Source organism: Streptopelia decaocto (assembly GCF_964273445.1).
Source record: "Streptopelia decaocto genome assembly, chromosome: 2".
Taxonomy (NCBI): domain Eukaryota; kingdom Metazoa; phylum Chordata; class Aves; order Columbiformes; family Columbidae; genus Streptopelia; species Streptopelia decaocto.
The window spans coordinates 132,977,569-133,003,782 of NC_138655.1; the positions used below are offsets into that span (position 1 = coordinate 132,977,569).

The window sequence follows — 26,214 nt, forward strand, 5'->3', positions numbered from 1 at the left end:
GTGCAATTTTTAGCTCTTTGTTTCCTACAGCTATTATTAACTAAGGTTCTAATACTGCAAATACTTCTAGCCAGGCGAATCCCCATGAATGCAAACAGGACTCTCTAAAAATACAGGAGTACTCCCATGTGAAACTAGTGAAACGAATAGAGCCTGTGCTCTTCAGGGTTGTGAATCTCTTTCTGTTTCAAATACTAGCTAGTTAGGGGTTTCTGCTCCAAGTCTAGAGCTCATCACACTATAAATCGTAAGCAAACACACCTGCAAAGTAATTGACATAATCCCAGCAGCTATTAAAACCCATATATTTTGTAGTTATTTACTATTCATGCATAGATATATGCATATCTGTCTTTTTCTCACTCCAGAGCAGAAAAAATTGAAAAGGACTAGGAATATACACCGTAAGTAGTATTTTACTCATTAATGTGTAAAAGAGGTGATGTAGATTATTGACTTACCACTGTTGTAACGTCTCCTGATGGAGGCAGAATTGTGAAATATGCCCCCTGCTGCTGGTCCTGCAAAGGGCCTGTCAGGGGACAAGAAATATTTCAGGTAAAGGTGTTTTGTTGGGTTTATTTGTTGTTTTATTATTATTATTATTTGTTTGTTTCATTGTTGTTTTGGGGGATTTTGGGGTGGTTTTTTTTGGGTTTTGCTTTTTTTTTTCCTAGTTTGGTCTTTGTAGTGTAAGCATGTTGTGTATTTGCCCAGTAAATGGGTAAAACTCTCACCATTAAGCATTTGATACACAAAGATTTGAATAATCTGTATTTTTTCTTCTGGATGATTAAAACTTCAAGTAGAATCAGGAAATATTAACTGTGCAGCACAGTAAGAAGTAAATATTGTTACAGATACAGAGTGCTAAAAATACACATCACCTTTCCTCTGTGCACAACTGTGTCTGTATTTTCGATGGGGGTCTGGTAAAATGTCTTTCAAATACATATACTGTTCAAAATCCACAACACAAATTGTATCAAGTAATAAAATGAATAATATGTAAAAATACAAGCTTTTTTATTCTCTACTATTAGTAATTTTAGTATGAGCATGGACTGAGTGCGGTGTCTGACTGTCAAGATCTGGAGAAAACAAAATGGAAAACATATTTTTCAGGCATCATTGACTTGCCTGCACATGCACTTTGAATACATCTCTAAAAACAAATGAAAGATACATGTTATTAAAGTATCATTCAAGGATTGCGATAACTGTTTTTTAGTTCAGCATTCTTAAGTGAAGATAATGCTAGAAAGAATGAAACAATTGTTAAACTGCAATTGAACATGCAGATTGGGAAACAAATAGTATTGTGCAAGATGGTTCAGTCTGCAAATAAATTATCTATTTAAAAAAAAAAGACACACACCAAAGTTTGAAGAGAACTTGTTCTAGGGCTTTTGAGTGTCTAATGTGGAATGCAGATTTCCCATAGCTTAAACTCTAAAAGCATTCCTGAAACATCATAGTTCAGGTTTGAAGCCTCAAGTACATTAACCATTTTAATATTTCATCAGTTTATCTAAATTAAATAGGAAGTGTAAGATATTTTACCGGTTAGGTTGGGCTGGCAATTCAAATAACTTGTAATGATGTAATGCAAACTTGTAAATCATTTTCACTGGGGGCCTCATAGTTCAGCACAACTTTTGTGTAATACACTAAATTGCTGGCATAACTCTAAAATTTGTAATACTTAGAGATCATGAAAATTAGAACGGAATCCATATGTATACGGGAGAAGTAGCTGAAAATATGGATTCAGGCTTAAAATTTTTATAGATATGTTGTAGTCTTTAAAGAGAAAAATGCATCTAATAAGTGTTAAACCATGGAACATGTAAACGTTAAAAAAAGGTAAATGGAAGTATACCACAGAAATGCAATTTTAAAGTTATGTGGCACTCATTGTGATAGTGTAATTCCTCACAAAATATGTTTTTATGGTGAAGTATAGTGAAGATACTGGTTCACTGTAGGTTTATGAACGGTGAATGTTATTATCGCCATTCTTAACTAGTCAGGGATTCAGTATTTCTTACAAGTCAGTCAACAAATTATTCATTTTCTGGGCAAAGGTTTTCAGCTAAGGCATTCAAGCATCTCTGAAATGATGCATAATCCCCAGGCTTTATTATTGCTTATATCTGTAGGTTTCCATTGCAGCACAGGTATCAAGAGAAATGAATTATATTGCTTCTGTGGGAGTTAAACAGGCAAAATTTAGGGAAAAAAAAAGAAAGACTGAAAATAAACATACATCTGTTGTGAATCTGGATTGACTCTAAGGTTAAATAATGATGCCTGCCTTCACCAAATTGCCATGGAAAAATATGAACTGATCATAATTACAGCACAATAAAACCTCGTCTTCTTGCTTTGGTAGGCTCTTGAGTACAATAAAATCTTTGGCTAAAATAAACTGAATTCATATTTGTAAGCTTTCTCTTGGACAGTAAGGAGAATATTCTTAAATGGCATAAAATGCCATCTTTTTGCTGATTTCAACAAAGTTATGACGATTTATACTACTCAAACGGTGGTCCCCAAGCATGACTATCTGTCTGATTTTACTGTAATATGCATACTGCAAATATGTGAACTGCATACTAGAAAGAACTGTTCAAGAATCCTACTTACATTCTGATAAATAGTCAGGAAGATGGTGCTTTCAACCTCCAACGTAAAAAATTGAACAAGACTACGAAAGTCCTGAAGAGGAGGAATTGTACACTGGTGCATTGGGATCAATTTTATATGAGCTCTTTTGCCATAAAACGTAAGCTTAAAAAAACCCCAAAGCCAAAAAAAACCCCACCAAACCAAAAAAACACCACCAAAACTGAAAAATACAAAGCGAATGCACATACTAGCCCATACATTAAAATATAAATGATGTTCCAAACTGTGTTGGCTCCAGATGTTTTTATGAGTTAAATGTTTTACTGTTTTCATATATTTAAAACATTCTATTTTTTCACTTGATGTTATAAGCTTTGGGCAAACTTGCTGGCATTGATTTAAGTTATGCTTTTGTACCACATGTAGGTCAAACGCACATTCTGAAAAGATACACTATGAACAAGAATTCAGTCATTAATATTGAGAGGTAGTAACTGCTTACGCTTTCTTCAACAATTATTTTGCTGAGAAGCTTTGCACTGAAACCTTCTTTGACCGAAAAGTCATACATTTTTACAAAGGATGGTATGGTATAGCCATAGTCATCTGATAACTCCACACAGAAACTTTTTGAATAATGGCAGTGAACGTTTGAAGCTGGTTTTCTGCTTCAACATAAGATGCCTTTTTTTGTATTCTCCTTATACACTTTAAAATGAAAGTGTAACGCTCTATAGAGATTTGTATTTCTGGCTCTTGCATGCTTAAGACCTCTAATTAAAGAAGTAATAAGATCACTTGATGTACTTATTAGGTGACTCAGGAGCCCAAGGAAGCACAATCCCGAATATTCAGATTTGATTATGAAGCTCATGGCAAACACTTTGCCGTGCCATTACAACTTTGCTACTGCGTTCTTTTTTTTTTTTTTTTTTTTCTTCTTCTTCACATTTTGGAGCTTCTCCTACCTCTCCCCCAAAAAAGTGCTATTTGACTCCGTCTCTTACTTCTCTTGGAAACTTAATCTTTTCTCCCTCCCCCTCGCACCCTCTCACTTTCTTCATTGTGCTTCCCTTATTTCACCTCTTTTTTTTTTTTTAATTATTATTATTTTTTTTTATCCTGTGCGAGAAATCCTGTGCGGCCATGCCCTAGAATTAAAAAAAAAAACAAAACCAAAAACAACATTTTGCAACGGCTTTGGTTTGGGACTGTCCCGGCCCCTTCGCAGCTGTGGCGGTGTCAGAGCTCCAGCGACGGCGGCCCTTGCCAGACGGGTCCTGCCATTCCTGCCCCCGCCCGGCCCCGGCCCTACCACCCCCGACGACGTCCCGGCCCCGCGGCAGAGGCGGGCGGGGTGACAGCGGCAGGTTGGAGATGCGCGGAGGGGAGAGGTGCGGTGCGGGGCGCAGCGGCCGCCGGGGGAGCCGCCCCGCCGCTCCCAGCGCTCCCACCTGGGGCCGCCCGCGCCCGGCCCCGCCGCCCGCCCCCGCAACCCACGGCGGGGAGAAAGGCCAGGGCCGGCGGGGACGCGACGCACCGCGCCGGTCACTCTGTGGCTTCATGGCACTCGCTGTTTCTCGGGGACACCACCAGCCCTGTTGCTCGTAGCCCGGCGAGTTAGCAAAGCCAAGAGGGGTTCAGCCATTGAGTTTTCTTTGTACTCCTCTCTTTTAATATTAGAGCACATATTGAAACGATAAACACAATGAAAAGCACAAAATATTTCATCAGTGTTGTAACTATATATTTCCTTTATTCTGAAGAAATATCAAGTTTTGAACAGTGCACAGAGGCAGCAACTTCTGCTTTGGACGACACTCTGTTTTTAAAGACCGCATCGTTACAGTTAAATCTAAAGACAATTTTAAAAAAGCATTAGATGTCAAAAAAGGGGGGGAAATCTTACCGTCTAAAGACTGCTGCAGGTTCCAGCTCAGTCTGAAACTGCAGGGAAAAGTGGAGCAGCTGCTGAACAAAAGTTTTAGATTTTTTTTTTTTTAGAAAGTCTGCAAAACTAATTTCCCACAAAATAGGACTCAATTTCCGTTTAAGAAACTAGCTCTTGCAAATCTCATACAATTCCTGATTTTTTCCAATACCGATTGAAATTCATTTTATCTTTCGCACATGGACCCAAGAATTTAGACTTAAATTGCAGGAGCGCAATGGTTTTCCCTTTTGTTTTTTTAGATTTTGATTTGGGGGAGGAGGAAGGGCTAAGAAACAAAACGTTTCTGCAGTGGGCACCTCTTTGGTCGGTGGTCAATAAATGCGTTATGCTAATTTAAACCAGTTAACAGGCACCTTCGTGGCTACTGTTAATTCCACGCATGTTAAAAAAAACCAAACCAAAACAAAAACCAAAAAAAACCCCAAAAACCCCAAAAAGCCAAGCCCAGACTCTCTAGGTTGTCTATCCAGAGCCTCTAAAGACGTCAACGAAGAAAATGAAGATACGGGGAATAAAAATTATGCGAGGTCTTGTTTGAAAGGGGCAGGAGGCAGGAAGGGAAACTTGACTTTCTCCCACCAGATTTGATTGCCCGGCCAGCGCCGCTGCTTTCGTTGCAGAACCAACCCCTGATGCTGGGGCACGGCGTGAGGTGCGTGTGGGCAGCCGAGGCAGCGCGGCGGCTCATCCGGGAGCCGGGGCGCTGGGTGCGGGCGGAGCGGCTGAACGCTCCGCACCCGCGGCCGCCCTGCGCTCCTGGGCGCGGGGGATGGCGGCGGCCGGCCCCGGCCAGCGCAGCCCCTCACGCCGCCACGGCCGCCTGCGCGTTGGGCCGCGCTGCGCCCTCCCACCTGGGCGCGCAGGTGAGGCGCTGCCAAGTGCCCGCCAGCCTCCGGGGGAAAAGGGCCCTGGTAGCCCCCGCACCCCTTCTTGACACCCCAGACTCAACCCCAGGGTTTCGTTTCACGTCTTTATTGCTCTCCCTTGCCCGCGCTCCGGGGGGCGGTGGCACCCGGAGCGGCCCCGCCAGCCCCGACGGCGCGGTGATGGCCCTGCGGGGCCGCGGCACTGCGGGGGCACCGCCGTCCCCCGCCCTCTGCCCCCCGTCGATTTCCCCGACGGGGCGCGGGCGGCCTCGCCGGCTCCGGGGCAACCCCACCGGACGCCGCGGTGGGGGGGCGTGCTCCCCGCGGCCCGCCCGGGGACTGTGAGAGGCGGGCTGCGCCCCCGCGGAGCCGACCCCCCCGCCGCTACCGCGGGCGCCCGGGGCGCGCAGCGCTGCCGCCCGCTGACGGAGCGGCTCAGAGCGGGGACGGCGCTGGCGTTTTGGAGGGAGTTCGCATGTGGTCAGTGCTGTGTTGCTAAGCCAGCCCCCAGCTCACATTACACACTACTGTATTTATAACCTCTCGGAGCTGTTTCCCCCTTCAAGCAGTTCTCTGGGACCACCTTCTATTGGCTTCAACCTCTCCCACTTCTTGACATCTGAGCAGCTCTGAGAAACGCTCATCTAGGTCCGAGTGTTTATGCAGCGGAGACTGGCCACTAGGGCTAAAGACCTGGATTATCTGAGCTCAGCTGCCTGCTGCAAAGTCTGTCGTTGCCTTTTTGGAAAAAAAAATCCCAACCCCGACCTGTTTACAGTGAAAGTTGACAAAGGGTGGTGAAGTTGGATCCTTCCTAAACTCTCCTGCCTGGAACCTGAGACTTGCATGCCATGGATCACACACTCTTTGGCTGCCTGCGCAGCCCCCATGCCACTGCGCAGAGCTTGCACCCTTTCTCCCAGTCTTCTCTTGCCCTGCATGGAAGATCTGACCACATGTCCTACCCTGATCTGTCTTCTTCTTCTTCCTCTTGCATAATAGCGGGATACCCCAATGAGGAGGGCATGTTTGCCAGCCAGCATCATAGGGGGCACCACCACCATCACCATCACCACCACCACCACCACCAGCAACAGCAGCACCAAGCTTTGCAGACGAACTGGCACATTCCTCAGATGTCGTCTCCTCCCGCCGCGGCCAGGCACAGCCTCTGCCTTCAGCCCGACTCAGGAGGACCCCCGGAGCTGGGCAGCAGCCCCCCCGTCCTGTGTTCAAACTCTTCCAGCCTGGGCACTAACACCCCCACGGGGGCAGCATGCGCGCCAGGGGAATATGGCAGGCAGGCTCTGTCCCCGGTGGAAACAGAGAAGAGGTCCGGCAAAAGGAAAAGCGACAGCTCAGGTAACGGCTCACGCTTGCTCTTGCGGGGCGGGATCCCCGGGCGGAGGGTGTTGGGGGGAGCTGCGCTGCCGGGTCCCGGGTCCCCCGCCGCGGCCGGGCTTGGCTGGGCTGCCCCGGCCCGGCCCCGGCTGCAGATCCGGCCGCCACGCTGCTCTCTCCGCCCGCTGACAGCGGGCTGCCGGATCGCTCCTTCCCTCAAATCGCACTCTGGGAATCTCCATCATCAAAGCAAGCTTTATTAGAGCTACGGGGGGGAGATAAAAAGGAAAAATCCAGTACGTGATAGAGCATGAAATCAAGGTGCTGGTGGTGGGGGGGAGAGTTTCCTACCGTCAAGGAGGGAAAAGTTTGTAGTTTCGGTCGAGGATTTTAGCATCTGCTCCGCGCCCCCTCCCCCCTTGCCCGATACGCCACCTCTGCTTCAAAATTCAGAATATAGCGCGCTCCTTTCCCTCCCGCCCCTTCGCCGCGGAGCTGACTGCGGTTCCGAGGCGATTGCACAACGCTTGGAAACGCTGCCTTGGAAGTGGGGATTCGAGAGAGGAGCTGATGCCCTGCTGCCCTTAGGATCGGGGTGCGCCTGTATCCAGTCCTCAGCGTGGAAGGGGCAAAATTTGGTGTCTGTAAAGCAAACGGATGAATGGGAGTTTTAGAAAGCTGCTTCACTTCAGTTTGCTGGTGGCAGGGTGGAGGGAAGGAAGCAGCTGTCTGACTTTTAAAATCACTGCAGTTCTTACTTAAAGAAGACCAAAAGCACATGCAGACCTGCAGTCATTCTGGGATGGTGATTTGGCACCGAGTGTGCAAAAACACTTGACATAATTTCTGCTTTTTAAAACGGCAAAGCCTGTCAGAGTCCAAGTCTGACAAAAGCCACTCGGCAAAGGCAGCGCGACTGATGGCACTTCCATGAGAACGCACATAAACCGGGGGTCATGAAAAATATACTGAGACAGGCAGGAGGCACTTGGAAAAGAGAAGTCTCAACAGTTTCAAAACTCAAGAGCAGGCATAGTGAATTGTTTGTTATCGAGGAAAAGAAAGTGAAAGGCTTTTCCAGATACGAAGTTCACAACTGACACTGTGACCTCTTTCACTCGAAAAGTTGTGAGCTTGGTGATTAAAACATAACTCTCAAGGATACCATCATTTTCTTAATTGTCCGTTGCATTAAGAAGTGTTTACAGTAATTCAGGAGATGGGTTTAATTGAATTTCATCTTCCATACCTAGTATACAGGCTGAAAATTCTTCCATGATTAAAAGTCGTGTTTACTTGAAACACTGGTAGCAAAATCTAATGTTTCATCTTCATTATATTTTATGAGATAAAAGGAATTCTCTGTTTTCATGAGGTGTATAAGCAGCACTAAAATTTGAGTTCCCATTACTACTGGGAAAATAACAGGATGCCTGTTGGTGTAAGGATTTGTTGCATTTATCGGTCTATTTAGAGCTGAAGGAAAAAAGGAAATCAGTCCCTTTCACTGTCAGGGAAGTATCTGTATCGCTTTCTGTTTATTTCATTTTGCAAAGCAAACCAACAAAAAAACAGTGGGGAATATCCCAAACCTTACCCTGCAGTGACTGGAGCCTTCCACTGGATTTAGTGGAAGAGGGTTTGAGACTTTAGCGTGGTTACGTTTATCTTGCGCTGTGCTCCGGACCTCACTTTCTAAGACTTTCTGAAGAACAAGGCAGGTAACTATTTCCTTCTCCCTTCTCTCAAGAAAAAAGAATATTATGTCCGTTCACACAATTGTGAATCTCTCAAACTGAATACAGGCATCTTTTAACAACAACTGGGTAGCTGCTGTACCTTTGGTTTTTCTTCTGGTTTTGAACTGCACATTTAACCCCACCCCTTTATTAATCCTAAACGCTGGTGCTAGGTTTTTAATGCCCTTCTAATGTATGGCAGCAAGAACTATTTTTAAGTTGCTGCATTTCTACGTTTGTCATCCATAATTGTCCCTCATTTGATTAAAAATAATCCCCTTTATTTCTCATTAATGTTTCTTTTTTTAAAATGAATTACTGTACTTGAAAGAATTTCATCGATGCCTTTCCCACTTTTTGAAGACATATTCATCACACTTGGAACCACTTCAATAGGCATTTGTGTAAAATCCTAATAGTAAATAACTAAGAAACAAAGGGAGACTGTTTTAAGTTTCATTGCCAGCATTCTGAGACAATTATTAATGCTCTTGCTTATTTACAGATATATTTCCTCTTCTTAAGCATATCACTTAAAGCCACAGAATGTTCAGCGTTTTCTTGAGCACTGAATCTGTTCCGCATTTCAGAGCTGAATTAACCTTAGGCTACCCCTTTCTTGCACTACTTTGCTTTCGTTTCTGAATGTTTAAGATCAGCAACATTAATTCGTGAAGCTGAATTTATAGATAAAGTAAAACATGAACATTCCTTGTATCGTTTATCTCCCAAACTAGCAACTGTTACATAGCCATATAGATACTCTGAAAATGTAGCAGCAGAGATACCCCATTTTCCTTATTTGTTATGATGACGGGAGTGTAATTTTAAAAAATTATAAACAAAAATTCAAAGGGCAAGCAAAATCTTGGGCAATGGACACAAGTTTGTCCTTGTGCTTGCTTGTGGAATTCACATATTGCAGGGGAAGGGGAGGATAGAAGTATTTTGCGCTATGCTCTGTTATACTTTTGTTGGAGATCGAGAAAGCAAGGTGAAATGTGTTTCGTGGTAGTTTTACATATGCTGTTTTCTTTTACCCTAACCCAGGTTTTAAGCAGTTTGTGAAGTTTCCTTTAAAGGTACTGAATAAGCTGCTACAGAATAGGGTGAAACTGTCAACTGCTCTTGTTGCAAAGGACTGGGAAATGCTGCTTACTTAGTCATTGGCCCCTGCATGCTACAGCTGCCAGTGTCTCCAGGTTTTGTAGTCACTCTCTCGTTATCTTCAGAACATTCCTTTCAACCTGCATAGGCCCAGAATTGAGTCAGTGAACTAGCCAGTGAGTTGAGGAGTGATGCACACAAATCTTTAGATGTGAACGTTTTGTGGTGAATCATGGCATCTGCATCCTTGCCTTTGTAACTGAGCTCTGTGTATGTCAAGGATGTGGGAGGAAAAAGACGATACTAAATTTGAGGATAGGTTACAAATAAATGCGCTTACTTTAAAGTGCACTAATGGTCAGAATTATCTATGTGCTAATGAGGTGCGGATGAAAACCATGCTGAGTCTATAAAAAACATATTCTTGGAGCATTTTGTTGCATTGTGGTATGAGTTATTCTATATGGAATATTTTGAATTTCTCTAATGCCTCCCCTTCTCATTACTTGCCTGCGATTTTTGAGGCCATTTTATTTCTGGTCTGTATAGAGTAGGTTTTGATTCTCAGACGATGCAGAACACATCAAATGCAAAATTACTACTGCAATTGTTTAGGTTGGCTTACTTAAGCCCAAGTTTTCTTAAAACTTTAGTCAGGAGAAATGCATATTAATGCTTATATGGAAAGCATAATCTAGGCTTACTGAGACACACAAAAAGAAAGTGAGTCTGGTATCCTTTAGGAAACCTAAAATGTTATGGCAAAAAAAAAAAAAAAATCAGTACTATGTTGAAAAGATTGGGGGGACGCTGAGTACTGTTGCAGGAGTTCTTCTAAACACAAAAACTATTCAAACATTTAATTGTGATAGATAAATATATGTTATAAGTAAATTTTATTCCAGTTAAAGTCTAATGTAATTAAACACATATTAAACACATGCCCCCAAGCATGAGAACTTTTTTTTTTTTTTTTTTTTTAAGTTTGACATGGAAAAATGTTTTTGTATGATGTAGATTTCCTAGGAAAGGCTCGCAGGTAATAACAACTATTCTTATTTTTGGCCGTATTTACAATAGTGTCATATAGAAACACTGCTGCTAAACCTACAAAAACATTTCAGGAATCCAGTGTTTCAATAGGTGTCCTGCTGGTTTTTGTTCATTGACAAATCACATGAAAATAAAACAATACTCTTTTTTTCTAGTGTTTTAACATCTTTTGTAACCTACCTATTCTCAACATGCATGCAGTAAAAATTTACGTCTCCAAGGAATTTATTTTAAGCACATCTAAATATCATAAATCACATGTACTTGTTTGAAATGGTTTCTAAAAAGCAGGTCATTTTGATAAATGATTGTAAATACTGTGAAATTATGGGTTTTGAGGACTTCTGATTGGTTTCTGAAACACATCAGTAAGAAAAATGAGCTGCACACTTGTAGTCAAAAAGAACTGTGTAACGGATTCATCAATATGTCTGTGCTTTTCAGCGTGGTTGTAAACGGAAGCAAGAAAAAGTACATAATAATGCATAGTTTTTCTGCAAAGAGTTAATTTGTTTGGTATGCAGTATTAAAGCATCACTTGCCATTAAAAAGACCCCACTGCCAACAAAAAACCAAAACAAAACAAACCACTCTGTAGATTTCAGAAAAGAAACATGTTCCAAATCCTGTGAATAATAATAATAGTTTTAGGAGAAAACTTCTAATGCTGATTGCTTAGCAAATGTTGGGCTACATAGTGGGCCACTTGCTGGATTGTGTGATAGATGAAAATTTGCTATGCATTCACTTTTGCTTTTAGGAACTTTTCTAGGACTGTAAGCTTTTTAAACACAATTTTACTGATGAATTCTTGGAATTCTTTGCCCATAGCCAAAGAGCAATTTTGTGTGGACAAAAATAACTATGACTTCTAATTATCTATCTCTGTCTGTTGATATACATATAATTCAGTAGGTTTTAAACTTCTTTCCCCTCAACCTGCACTTTTAGAAATGTCGGGGTCTCAATCCAGACTTTCGCTGGAGCACAAATGGTTTTGTGAGAAGGTCTATTGACTCTAGTGGAAGTACTGAAGTGCTCAAGGTTTTGTAAGCCGTTGGAGCTGAATTTTGTTATTCTGTTTTAAATCTTTGGCAAAGAAATGTAATTGCATGTTATTCTTTTATTATTTGGTATTAAGCATTATCAAGGATCCCAGTCTTGAAAAAAAAATCACTGAGGGGTCTGCATGAGGAAGGAGTATGGCACTAGAACCAAATGCAGAAGGAGATATGGATACATGGGGATTAAAGATGCAAACATTCTGGCAATATCTGGAGAAAGTTTCACTAAGACTTGAAAAAAAAAAACATGGTTGTAGTTACCTTTCAGGATTTTTAAATTGCTGTTGTGTGGTAGGGAAAGAAAAATGCTATAAAATTCCTGCAGATACTTTTTGATAAAACATTAGGGTTCCCTGATTGTTTGAGCATTGCCGGTTCAGCATTACATGTATAAATTTAATTTGAGTTTCATTGGTTTTAACATCCTATGATAAAATTTCTCCTTAACATATCTAGCATAACTTCTCTGGTACTTTGGCAATAAGTAATCAGATTTTGGATTTTTTTTTTTTGTCAGACTTGTTTCCCTTTTTAGACATGCTCATTATTTAATAAGTGCTTTTTAATTAAGCCTGTTAATCTGCATGTAGTTTTCTGTTCAGAAATACTCATTCTTTAGTGAAGTGATGACACAACGTGCTCTATCTTTGAGGTCCTCAAGAGCAGGATTGAGTTCTGTGTCTTGAAATTCAAGGGAAGGTGACAACATTATCTTTGCTGCTGTCTGCTGATAATCTGATATTGCTCGCTGCATTATTGCTTTCAGCAAACACAAGTTACACAGAAGTATGAATGGTCACTGTAGCATGTTTCTTTCAATAGCAAAATGTATTCTACCAAGCAGTTTTGCTAGTCTCTAGAAAGGAAGCAAAATAAATTGGTTTCATGAGCTAGAAAGAGCAAAGTTTAAACCCATCAGAAAAATGTAGTTATGGTGGGGTTGAGTTCAATCCTTATTTTTGCTGTTATCCCGTGTCCTTGTTCTAATACGCTTAAGAATGCAACTTGAAAGGAAAGTCATATTTTTAAAATATAAATACTCGCATATGCCGCTAATAACGTTACTAACAAAAATAGTGTGGTGTTAAAGAAGTTTGATGAAGAGTGCTTGAGGCTACTTTGTTACATCAGTGCACAGCTGGGCACTGAACCCAGCCTGCTCATCTGTGTCGAGCCTGTGCCCAATCCTATTGTGTCTGTTTCCCCAACCTATACAATGGCAATACCAGTGCTTTCCTTCCATTTGTGAAGTCCTGCAAGCTTTTATTTAATGAAAAGCTTTGCATGCGTGTGTGCATGCGTGCTTTTTTTAGTAGGCTTTAAAGACTTACAGATCTGCATCACCATTTCTCAAGTGCTGTTGGTGGTGGGGTAGGAGCGAGATGGTGCACAGCTACCCTGCAGAAAAAGCCTTCCTCCCGTTTCTTGGCGGGGCAATACCATCACCTTCACCAGCATCGGCTTGTGTGGCTGTATAGGTGTGAACAGGAAGAAGTCGTTTGACTTCTGGGGTGAGTGTCTGAAGTCACTGATGGCTGTTGTATTTCTATTGTGTGTTATTAGAGTTTGAATTCAGAAATAGCCTGATGTGTTGACTGCACATGGTCTAGTCTTGTATGTGTTTTAATCACTAAAAAAAAATATTAAAATAAATGGCTTATAAACATACATGCTAACGACATTTCACCTGGAAGGTACTGACAACAGAACTCACAGTGATTTTTGGGAGTACCGGATTTTAAGGTGTGCGCTCTTACTATGAATGTGGCTTAGCCTAAGACGGGGAAATAGACCATTTAGCCGTGCTAGTGCTTATGCGTTTTGCGATACACTGTCCCACATGCTTCCAGGGGCAAAAAGAGCAAAGGAATGCTTGTTTAAAAAGTCACTGCTGCCATTGTTCTTAGATTTCTATCATTTGTTGTCCTTATTATTTATTAATATATATTACAAAATATACGTCCTTTGATGAATTTACCTAAACCATATCCATCTATAATAATCTTTTAATAGACAATAATTCAAATCACATTGGTGTTATTTAATCTCTTCTAATTTTATATATATATCTGTAATATTGCTAGTGCAGAGTTGCATCACTATATCCTAGCATTTGCTGAGTGATGCAAAGTGGAAAAAAAATCATTAATATAATGGGATATAGTAGTAGACAGTTCACTGTCATAAATGAAAAGTGGCTTCTGACGTCTTTTACTAAATATTATAAATAGACAACTTAGACTGTCAAAATTCTACTTATTTACATCAATGATATAAAAGGTGTAATAATCATTGTAGATTGGGGAGGATGTCCTTCATTTTGAGATCTTGGACCTACAGAAGACAGTAACATACCTCCTATTTGGAATGTGAGTTTATTTTCTGTATGGAATTGTGAATTTTACAAATAGTTTTGGGGCTAGGTTACTTGACTGGAAGTTATGCATGTTACTAAATAGGCATGTGATTACACATCAAAAGAAAAATCATAAATCACATTTGGAAATTACCTACTGAATATTTTGTTGTTTAATGATGAATGTAATCATTCAATACAATGCAGTCTGAAATCACTGGAGCTTCTTGCTCAATAAAAAAGAAAAAAGCAGCCTGAACTGTGCATTGAAAATTATCCGGGCTGAATAAACCTTGCGGTAGTGGGAAAAGGGGCCCTTAAAATACTTAAACAGAAGAAAACATACATGAAAACTTAACAGTCATTTGAAAGAAAAATTATTTTGTGCTTGGACCTATGTTTCCTTTTATCTTTTTTTTTCAATAAATGAAACAAAATAATTGACCAAACAGCAGAAGAAACTAGTCTCAAAGGAATGAGTCAAATCTTTCATTTATGATGGAAGAGCATAGTTTTACTAAACCAATAAAATCCAGTGGATTATGAAACCCAACCTGGAAGCCAAGTAATCTTTTTTTTTTTTTTTTTTTTTTTTTATGAAGCGGCTTCTTGGACTAGAGAAAATTGGTTGATTGAACATTATTTTATAGCAAATAGGATATGAAAAACTAAAACTGAAACAGATTACCACAGGCTTTTAAAAGTCCTTCTTCCTTCTGCATTCTCTCAGATCTCTAATAGCTATTTTTTATTTTTAGCAAGTGTGCCTGAACAAAAACTGCCTTACATGAACTCTGTTAGCTGCACTTCAGTAGCCTCTGCCACCATTCTGAGTTTTAATTCTTAGACTGTGATCCTACGATGATGCCAGTATGCATTTAATTTTGTATGTTGGGAGATGAATAAAATCTCGGGTATGCTAAGTTGAAACTATTGAGTGGGGCCAGGACTTCGTAGCAGAAGTAGTTGTATTAGTTTGATATAAACACACCTGAAGTTAAGTGTATGTTTACACATTTTGGTGAATTGGGGGCATTAGTCATTTGTATTTACCAAGAAGAAAAAACTGTTTCCCAATTTGGTCGTTCTAAAAATAGATACTAAAAAATCTGTTGGACATATGTGGACTGACAGTATAGCTCCGAAGAGAACTGAATGAACCGTGGGCTTTTCTACCTGCCAAGCAAAAAATGGCATATTGTGGAAGTGTGCAATGTACCCTAACTGTACACGGGGGCTTCTTTGGATGGGAGTGTTTTCACAGGGCGAGTGAGGCTCCTCAGGCACACGGGTTTCAGCAGCTTTTCAAGCCTTTCATTTTCTTCCAGCTGGTGCAGAATACCGGAACGCTGTAGGTCCCATCCTTGTAGGACGTGTGGACAAGCAAAACCTACTTGATAAAATGTGCATATTACTGTAAGAAAGAACAGTAGGAACAGTGACTAGATGTCTCCTAAATTAATGAAAATATCATTTGGTCTAGTGAAGGAAAGGGAACTGACATCAGATGCATTGATAAACTGTACAATGGCATATTTTGCGAGGCTTTGGTACACTGAGCTGGTAAAAACAGTGAGAATGGAAGCCCAGGCAGCTACGGCAATGCTGACCACTTGAAGATGCCTTGTTAAGCTTTGCGTTTAGAATGCCAGACAGTATTTTCTGCCAGAAGAAAACAGTGGTCTAATGGGGGCTGAGGCATGTTTACTCCTCTCAAATCAATATTTTCTGAACTAGACTTTAAAACCTAGTAAAAGTCAGCTAGTCCTACTCGCCTTTTACAGGGCACGGGGAGATCGGGGAACATTGCAAGTCCCTTGTGCTTTGGAATTACTGATTTGATCGACTCAGAAGTGACATAGCAGTATTAAGCTCTTCTTCTTTTTTTTTTTTTTTTTTTTCTTTCTATATTCATATTTTGGAAGTACCACAATGACCTCAAGCCACAGCTGTGTGTTAAATTTTTGCGTTCCTGAGGACATTAGAACAATACATACTAATGGTCTCACTCCCGTCTCCCTCTCTCCCTCCCTTCCTTTCTTTTTTTTTACACAAGTTACACAAATCCATTTCTGAAGGAGTGTATGCCTGTATATCCTTTCAATTTCCATTTATCCATGAAGAATAAGCATGTTCTTTATTGTAAAACAAAAAATAACAGCCTTTACCTTGATCAGATTTGCATCAGATACTAACGTACAAAAATATAAGAACTGCAGTGTTCCGCTAAGTAGAAGAGCGCTGTTAGATAATGTTAGTGTGTTAAGCACTGCAAGATGAAACAGTTATGGATCAGTGGAGCAGAGACAGATAAAAACAGGAGGTTTCATTAGCAGTTGTCCATAAGTTGTCTTGAATCCACAGCATTATCTTTTCTTGTATTATTACCACTCTAATTTATATGATTTTCTAATAGATTATATTATTGGGCCAATCGAAAGAGTGACTGTTCTGTTTGAATTATGTGTCTTTACAAAACAATATGTTATTATTAAAAGCAGTAAATAGAACAAATTATACAGATTTTTTAAAATGACGTGACTGTGCACAGGAGAAAAAGCTGGAGACAAGGGTACAAATATTTTGGATTGGTTTGTATTATGAAGAAATATGCCAAACTTTCCTGTAACTTTGGTTTAGCTTTGCATTTAAATTTATTTTCTCCACTCATTCTGACTCCTTTGCTTTTTATACTTCGATACATTGGTCCAACTTTATAAGGCAAACTTCTGTATTGCTTTAGTATGAAGATATGCACAGAAATCTAACAGTATTCAAACCCTATAAAGCTATCTTTATTTCACTGGTTCCAAACTGAATTTTAGACATGCAGGGAAGGCACCAACCGAGTTTGCAGTCTGCTGGCATAAGAAATATCAGAGATATAATGCTTTTGTACTTGTAAACATGTAATGAGGGCTTTGCCAGATATGACACCCAAACAAGCACTTTTTTTGGATAGAGATTGTGTGTTTCGGGTACAGTGGCTAAATGCATCCAGCCGTTTTGAAGTATGTTTGGTGAAATATAATTGACAGAATGACCGAATCCTTCAAAGGTCTTGGGAAGGCCATTTCCTTCCCTCTTGCAAAAGTCACTCAGTGTTTTGCCAGCCTGTGTACTGGTGCTCTAATCCTGTTGAAGCTTGTGTTATTGTGTATAATTCTCTTAGAATTAACAGTATAATGTTGAAAAAGTTAAGCATAGGCTTGTCAGTTGCTATTCTGTCATTGATTCCTCCAGCTTGGTGGTGTGTGGCTAAGAAATGTTTGTAGTTCCACAACATATGGCTAGATACCATAAAAATATTATTTATGGAGGCTCTGGCTTGCTTTGTGTTTTTCAAGCATGTTTCCAAAGCTAATTGATACTCTTAACTCACACACACAAACTAAATGCTGCATCCATGTTAACCTTGGAACATATGGATGACTTGACTATGTAGATAAGCAGAAAGCTTGATGCTGCCCATATAGTGGAGTCTGGCTACATATTTTTGCTGGCCTGTTAGTTAAAATGACCTTGTTAACGTATTAGAAAAGGCAGAGGTGAAATCCACAGAGCTAGAAATGCAGGAAGTACTGCCCTAATCTGAGGTGTTCATGTGAACCTACATGCAGCCTTACTAGTTCACAAGCTATTTGGGAGGGGGTATGTGTTCTCTAAATACTTCCAGAAGAGTATTTCTGCAAGTTTGGGGACTGAATCAAGTCCGGGGAATGTGTGTAGCATGTTGCACAATAAGCGTAAAAAGAAGGTCTCACTACTCAGCCTTTGCACCTTTCCTGCCATATCATCTAATGTCTTGTATACTTCTGCTCTCCATAAAGCCTAAGAGCTAGCTTTACGCAGTTAAGGTTGGTTTCTTTATAAGAGCAGGCAGCATTTCCTTTCCTTCCAAGGCAAGAATGCACAGACTAGGAAAAAAAATGCTCACAAAAGAGACCTGGGGTAAGCACAAAGTATCTTTTTATGAAGGCAAAGTAACTTTGTCCGTGGTTTCCCCAGTACAAAGCCATGGGCTGCTGCTTGTCCTGAAGAAGGTGAGAACCATGCTTTAGAAGATCTTATTTTGCCGTAAGAGTTTTCAAGTTTGCTTTATCAACCTTCTCTCTCTCCAGCATGTTTTCAGGCTGTTTTGCAAATCACTTTTAAACCACTTAGCAGAAATCAAACCTTGTTTTCCTGCCCTGGCCCTCTCTTAGCTGCTATTTTAACCCTGTCAAAATCAAAGCTGATTAAATGACCCTACCTGTCAACCATACCTGTTTGAAATTACCTTCCTGAAATCCTTCTGGTTCCAGCTTCACCTCTCAGAGTTAAACTTACATCCCTGCAAGGCGTTGCCCAACTGCTGCTCAGCCAATCTTTGGATCTTTCGGATCCTGTTTGTTATCTACCTCAATATTTTCTCTGTGCTATCATAAGTGTGTCCTTCCTTTTTCCATTCACATTCTTCTCTGTCTTCAGTGTGGCTCATGTACATGCGAGAAACATCCAGAAGCAATATTCTGTCATTATCCCATCAGCCCCAAGCCAGAAATTGTTTTACTCTGAACTTACTTTTGGTAACGGTAGATCAATCATGGCTCTGCTATGCATTTATGGTATGCAAGAAAAGTGTGCAAGGATGAGAGTAAGCAGGGAAAAAAAGAGAGAAAAAAAGATGTTTAGTGCCCTCTCTCTTATCTTCTTGAGGTTTTAACTTCCTAAGGGTGTGCACCACAGAGCAGGTTCCGTAAACAGCTACGCAGATATCAAGCATGACCAAGACATGACAATGCTGAGGGTTAATATTTAATACCACTGACATACCCAGTGTTGAGAAGAGCCTTGTGTAAAATGGGAGTATTTGAAACTAAGCCAAATAGGTGAAAAAAAAATGAATCTAACTTTCTTAAAATGCATTCTCTTAATTCCAAGACTTTAGGTAATAATTACTTGTGCCAGAAGGAATGTGCTTCAAAGAAAGTAGTCTTATTTTGAAGGGGCCTGTAAAATCCTTTAAATAGCATTGGCAATTTGTCCTCTCACTCTAGTTTTCCATAAGAAGAATTTTGAAACCAGTAAAATATTTTTTTGTGATTCCATTTCATTGATACAATAGACAAGAACATACATTTATTGTGTGTGTGTTTATGTGCATTCATGTGTGTATCAAATGTAAAATAACAGCAGATAGGGACGTGGATAGTCTGCTTGATTTGACTGGACCAGTACTTGGTTATACTGTGCTACTTCCTTCCTAAATGTATTTCAAAAACAGTTTGGGGATGATGAGGAAGCTTCAGGCAAGGAGAGAAAAGAAAAAGCGTAGGAGTCTTGCTTGTACCTTTTGAATGCTTGAATTTGGCAGTTTTGCAGTTATTTTCAATATCTAGAGTTTTTCAGTGTAATATCAGCAAATAGAGGGCATGGTAAAATTACAGAAGATATTAAATCTGAACTCTGGAGACATAAATTCACATGATGATCAGATCACAAGATTGGCTGCTTTCCAGCTAGTCTCCAGTGGGCTTTTTTCCATATCACAAAAATCACCATACAGTTTGGCACAACCTTCAGGCTCAGTGAAGAGAGTTTTGTTCCAGGACTGAAATAGCCAAAAGCTCTAGATACCAGAACTGAGGTACATTTGCAGTGTAGGACAGAGACAATTTTACAGCTTTTGTCTGAAGTCTTTATTCCCCTTGCTAGGAATAAATCTCTTTGGGTTTTGCTAAGAGTTCTATCAACTTTATAGAAGAAGGAGGGAGGAATGAGATGCTAACCTTAGTATTTGTGAGTTTACAACTAACAAAAGCCTAGAAGTGCATTGTGTCAGTAACCCATATTTCTGTAGCACATATCATAATCTAATAGACAGTATCTGAGAAGATTTTAAAAAATGGGCAAACAGATATTTTTCTGGGCAAAATTTAAAAAAAAAAACAAAAAAAACAACAAACAAGAAAAACCAAAACAAGGAAGTTGCAGACTTCTGAAAGTGATGGAGTCCTGTTCCCTTCCCCCACCTCGCATCAGCAAGCTGATGTTTCTAGCAACTTCAAAAACAGAAGACTTCTCTGTAATCCTAAATGTACATAAGGAACAGATTAAAGTCCTGATTTGCGAAAAAATTTGAGCATATGCTTAAGAACCATTGACTTCAATAGGAGTTAAACATGTCCTCACACACGCTTCTTGAACTGGAGACTAATAAGGATATTAAAAGGGATCAAGAGGCTGCCCCCCTTCAGGAAATGCTGCAAAACTGTCATAGCTGAAAGCTTTTTCTTGTCATAATCATACTGACTTCCATCACTACCCTCCTCACCTCATTTCCAACCTTCACAAAGAGGAGAAAACAACCCTTCTCTTCCTCTCTTCTCCATGCCACTCTATGCCAGGCTGAGCTTTCTCTGGCTCCACAAAGGAGAGGAGCTACAGAAGCTGCAGTGTCCATTAGGGATGCTGTTATTTCCGGTGTAATAAATGTGGATGATGGTCAGATGATACAGTGGATGGTGGCTGAACAACCCCCCTAAAAGAATTAATTACAAGATAATTAATTACATTGCTGTCTAGCTATGCAGACATAGGAATAATTGGAAGGACATAAAACACAGTACGGGTTAAAGAAAGAAAAAAAGAAAGAAACAGAAAAACAAGGAAACCTTCCTAGAAAGTCACAAGTAATTTACCTAGAGGAATCCTAGTTACAGGGAAATAGCTACCCCCCACCAAACAGCAATCCATATTAATATTCTTTTATTAGAGGAGTGACAGATGAGGTGAAGTAGTGACGACTAAAAGGTTTGAGTGTGGGTTGATTTCTTTCAATTCAATATGACAAAATGGGTTATGTATATGGTTTCTGAGTGTGGTACTCATTTATTAAATGCTCATTTGCACTTTAAAAAATAGCTTGCATTCATTACCAGTCTCAGGAAACAGACTCCATGGTGTAATAAATCTCACTTGCAGGAATTTTGGCCTGATACTCATCTTAAAATACCCCAAACTTTCTTGTCTCATGCTCTACTACAGTCCTAAGTAATTTATCCCTTCTCTTCGTCAGCCAGCTTTAGAAGACAACTCTCATGCATTCTTATACACAGGATTAGTTAGTTTAGGGATGAGTCTTTGCTCTTATCATCAAGTTGTTCATGCCAAGTTTTTTTGCTTTATTTTCTTAATGAAAGCTCTTTTTTCAACTGAAAGTCAGAAGTAACTTTGGCCTAATGGCTGTTTAGCACAGTATCACTTACAGGGAATAATTTATGTAAGAATCATAAAGCAGCAGAAACATTAAAACTGAATATAGTTTGGAAACGGAAAACTGATGAGAAGAATGCTCATTGGGTATAGGAAAAGCTGAAAATGAACTGTATGTTTCTTTCCATCTCCCACATTTTATTAAATTAGCTCATGTAAATTAGTAAAGATATTTCCTGCCAATTCTGTTTACGTGCTTCTTGAAGCAGTTTTCTTTCATTCAAGTCAGAAAAAACCACAGATTTCCATTCATGGTTTTGTGTCTTCACTAGTCACTGTTTCCTTCGCTGCTGTGTGTGTTGTAAACAAAAACGAGATATCTAGTCTTTCTTTACTTTTGTCCAGTGGAGTCTGCTTACTCATGAACCTGCTTGAAAAGTGTTGAATATTTCAGTATTCCATGCGATAAGCCTGCAAATTTTCTGTGTTCTTAAGCAGAGACTTTCTTAAAATGTTGTAATTTGCACATTTCTGCAAAATGGTTTTTCCCATAGTGGGAGAGTACTGGCAACAGAACTTTACTCTCCCAGGGTTAGTATCAGGTAACACTGTGCATTTCCTATGTCATCTATTTTAGTTGCAGAATTATGGCACTTCCATGTAGCTACATTTGCCCGTCTGTCTCTATAGATGCCCTCTAACATTTAAATACAAAGTCTTATGAATACTTAGCACAACTTTCAACCATCTTAGGATGTAGCAGGGTCCAGGCACAATGATGTATCCTGGGCTCAAGCAGCAGAGCCTTGCAGCTCCCATTGTCAGGCTCCACACCACTGTAGGATGGACATAATTGTCTTGAGCAACAGGAATTACGTAGCCTTAAAACTTCCCTTAGCATAGTGTGGCACAAGAGAGATCGACTTATATTTGACTTCCAAATCATGATGTGATCTCTTTTTTGTTTTCTAATAGAATTTACTTGGTAATTTTCTGGCTGTTTCTGCTACTGTGTTTTGTTTTATGCAGATTTTCAGTCTTTTCTGTGCTCAAATCTGTGAGTTAATCTGTGATCACTTTTTGATAGTCAAGTAAGATGCATTCATATTTTTTAAATGTATTACACAAAAAAATCTTGTTCCATAAGACATTATTTTGAAAGATATATTTTTGCAATGACTTTATGTCTACTGCTAATAAAAAAGAAAATATTGCAAATAGGCCCTAACTGGGCATTTTGCTAAGTTAGTGTTTCAGTCATCTTATTATATTAAGGAATTTAAAAGCTAGAAAAACTGGTGTTAAACTGAAAGGGCAATGGAAAGTTGGTAGCCTAAACATTTGTTTTGATTCATATGGAAGGAAAAAATTTGGACCAGATGCTTGAAAGAGCTCAGAACCCAGCAACCCCCATTGTTCTTCATTTAGGTGCCTAAATGGTAACAGTCGGGTGTGCAGCTTTCTTGAAAGCTGATCCTTTTGTGTTGAGGCAGCTTTTAGATTTTAGTCTATCTCTTCCTGTCTGTAGAACTTTAACTGTAAACATTTTATTCCAGAATTGTCCCTCATCTATATCCTTCAAGCATTTGCTTATAGTTAAGAGATCTATTGTTAATATTGCAAGGCTGCAACCCCTTCCGCGTGTCCTGAGTTTTAAAACTATGTGTCCCTCATGTTGCTTTCATACTGGGGACCTACTTCTATGCATCTAATGCTTTGGCAATACTTTTTCAAGGAGTTCAACCAGCACGTGGGCTCTCTGAAAATGTGGTATAGTCATACGCTTTTGTTTTCTTTGGGCTGGCAATCCTGTAAAATACTAAATATTTTAAAGAAACTAGAGCTGTGTACTTTCTTCTGTAAAGTAAGCTCTCAGTCCTAGAAAATTTCTTGGGTCAGGCTAGTGTATAGGGTGCTTGCAAATCATTGTGCTTATACTTTAAGGTTCATAATGCACAGATCATTGTATATGTAATTGCAAGACTGAGTTAAATCAAGATCACATAAGGCATCTAGTGTGTCTTCTTATAGATAAAACAAAAACAAAAACAAAACAAACAACAAAAACACCCAGTAAAAATTGACTTAATTTTACACAAGTTCTGTAGAAAACACATACATGCTCTCACACACAAATGCAGACACCTTTCAACTTCTTTTGGACTTCATTATGGGTTATGAGTTTTTAAAATTTAGATACAATTAATAAAAGGAAGAGACTATTAGTAGGCTCACAAGACTATTTTTAATAAATAAGCCACCATACTACTTTGCACCCCTAAAACAGGGATGAATGGCTTTGAAATAAGACATTGGAAAGAAATAAAGAAGAAAAAAGTTGAGTTTCCAACTCTGCCATAGACTTCTTTCATTAATTTGTGTGCTAGAACATTGTGCAGAAGCATCCAACCAATCTCCAGAGCTGGAAGTTGGCACAGGCAGGTCATCATTGTGATTTTGCCAGGCAAACTGCCCCTGCTGAGAAGCAAGTATGTTATTTTGGGCAAATCACCCTGAATATATTCCCTACAGGAGTCCTTGTGTAGACCCGCTGGTTTCATTTCCTTGTGAGTAATTTCAATAATCTTTACACAGTGCTGTAGCTATTCCATACTGCAGATCTTCAATCTGTAAAATGGGCAAAACTAGCTTACAATTCCTTATGTATAAACAGAGCTAAGCCATTCAGGATGTCAAGCAAGACTGGGGAGTAGGAGGAGCCAAAATGAAATGATAGTGCTGGGTGAATTCCTGATCAAGGTATTTTTGAGCAGGTATGTGGCTCCAAACAATAAATAACACTTTTTATTTTATCATCTTAAATACAGGCATTTTTATCATTTTGGTGAGTTTTTGAGCCAATTATTGGCAGATGTGCTTTAGCCAACCAGATGTACAGAGGTGATGTACAGATATATTTCTCTGCCTCAACAAATATTCCAGCTTCTTTCCAAATGGTGTGTTTGTTTGGCTGATGCATGACCTCAGCCAGACATTTGTCTGAAATTGAATCCAGATCAAATGGAATGCCCTGCTGACTGGCTGGATCTCTGTGCTTGCCTTGATCAATGTTCCTCACCCTTATGGAAAACAGGTAGTTGCCAGGTTATCTGGGATTTTTGACATAGGTTCCTATACATTATCCATAAATCTATTTTACCTTCTTTGACAGAGGCAAATATCACATCCGATTAGCATTTGAAGATGATAGCAACATGAATTTGGTAGTATCTTGCTCTAGAACGTTTTCATTTATTTATATCTCACACTGAGACTATGCAGTTCTCTGAGCAAGCTTTCATGGATTGCAGACCAAACAACTACTGAAAACCCTGTGCCTCTTCATCTCATTGGACTGAGTTTGATCAGCCACATTGTGCAATTTATATTGGGTCCCACTAAAGTTTAATATAAATTTTAATGTTTTATTGCTCTGATGTAAAGTTCTCCACTAGGAGCTGTTGTGAATTGCCATATTGTGAATTGTCTCTCTAGAACTAAGAACTTCTTTTCTATCCTGAGATTTGGAAGAGATTGAACATCCACTTTTTTCTTGCCTGTCACTGACTGACTCATTGCCAGGAGATATTCAACAGTCTGGCTCCTTTTGCTGTATTTTCAAGTCTAAATGTAGACCATCAATATATCTGGATATTTTTCCATACAGTGGTTATTACATTTCTGTACAGAGCTCTCGGAAATTGTGTGAAGTGTGCTATATAAATGTACAGATTAGTGCAGAATGGATTAAATAGGACTGGATTTCTGGAATGCACATCACCTCTTACTATGAGTTCTCATAGTGTGACTAGAGCCAGCCTGTACTGCATGAAAATTTTTTTGTGATGTCCATTTAACCAATAAATCTGTCATCACTGACTGGTCTCCATTTCCTCTGAAATAAACAAATCACTATTAGGTTCTTTGAAGCAGCAGACTGCCAGGAAACACAAAAGTCACTTTTGCTTCATACACGGAGATAAAGTAGTTAGTAAGTGGAAATGAGCTGCAACTGAAGGAACCTTAGTGTTCTCACACCTGCTAGAAAGTACAGTAGATTTCCACACAGCAGGAATTCAAACAAACCTCAGATCACTGTGTTCAGTGAAAGTGAGTTTGCCTAGCCAAGAAATGAAATGCAGGCCCTTGGAAACTACTTAAAGAGAGACAGTTTCACAGGGACAGAGGAAATTTGAAAGAGTCCAGGAAGTTCTTCCAGGTCGGTGATGTCCGTTGTGTCAGCTGTTGTTTGTCTGGTGCCATATTTCTGACCTACACACTTCTCTGGCTCCCTTTTTGAACTAGATGGGTCTCTGCTTGCTGTACTTGGTGTTTCATTCCACAGGGTACCTCTCTGTGCCTTGACTGCCTTCAGCATCGAGTGTATTCATGTGTAAGTTTGCATCTTCTTTTTCCTCTTGAGCTGGGATTTATTTCATCGCAGTCTCTGTTTCCCAACAATCTGCAGCGTAAGTCTTATCATTTACCTCTTTTCAATGTGAAAAAATAGTCTTGAAAAGCTAGTAAAGTCCCTAGTTCATTCTGGTTGTTTTCTGCTGAACTACTTCCACTGCTGAAAAAGGTTGTGGAAGTTAAGCTTCTGACAGATGAGTGTAGTTGTGAAGGGGAGAAAATCTTGGTTTCAGGTTCTGTAACTCATTTTTAGGTTAAGTTAACTAGTATAGTTTACTTCTTCATAAAAGCGAAGGAAAATGTTCTTTTTAAAAATTTGCAATTATTTTCAGGAAAGTAGCTTTAAGCTTCTTTCCTAATAAAAAGTGACTTTTGACTTGTACAAATGTCTGTGAATATAAAAACTACAAGAAGCTGCTAATGGAAGCTGAACTCATAACGGGAACAATCAATAATAGAAGAAAGATTACTTTTTTTGGGAAAATCTAATTCA

General features: G+C 39.8%; 1 protein-coding gene across 1 annotated transcript in view; it reads left to right on the plus strand.

The window, feature by feature from the left end:
* Window positions 1–5,768: 5,768 nt before the first annotated feature.
* Window positions 5,769–26,214, plus strand: part of MEOX2 (mesenchyme homeobox 2) — a 55,066-nt gene continuing 34,620 nt past the window's right edge. Inside the window, exon 1 of the mRNA XM_082044976.1 lies at window positions 5,769–6,813. Coding sequence (XP_081901102.1) covers window positions 6,303–6,813 — 511 coding nt within the window. The 5' untranslated portion in view covers window positions 5,769–6,302. The remainder of the gene's footprint in view (window positions 6,814–26,214) is intronic.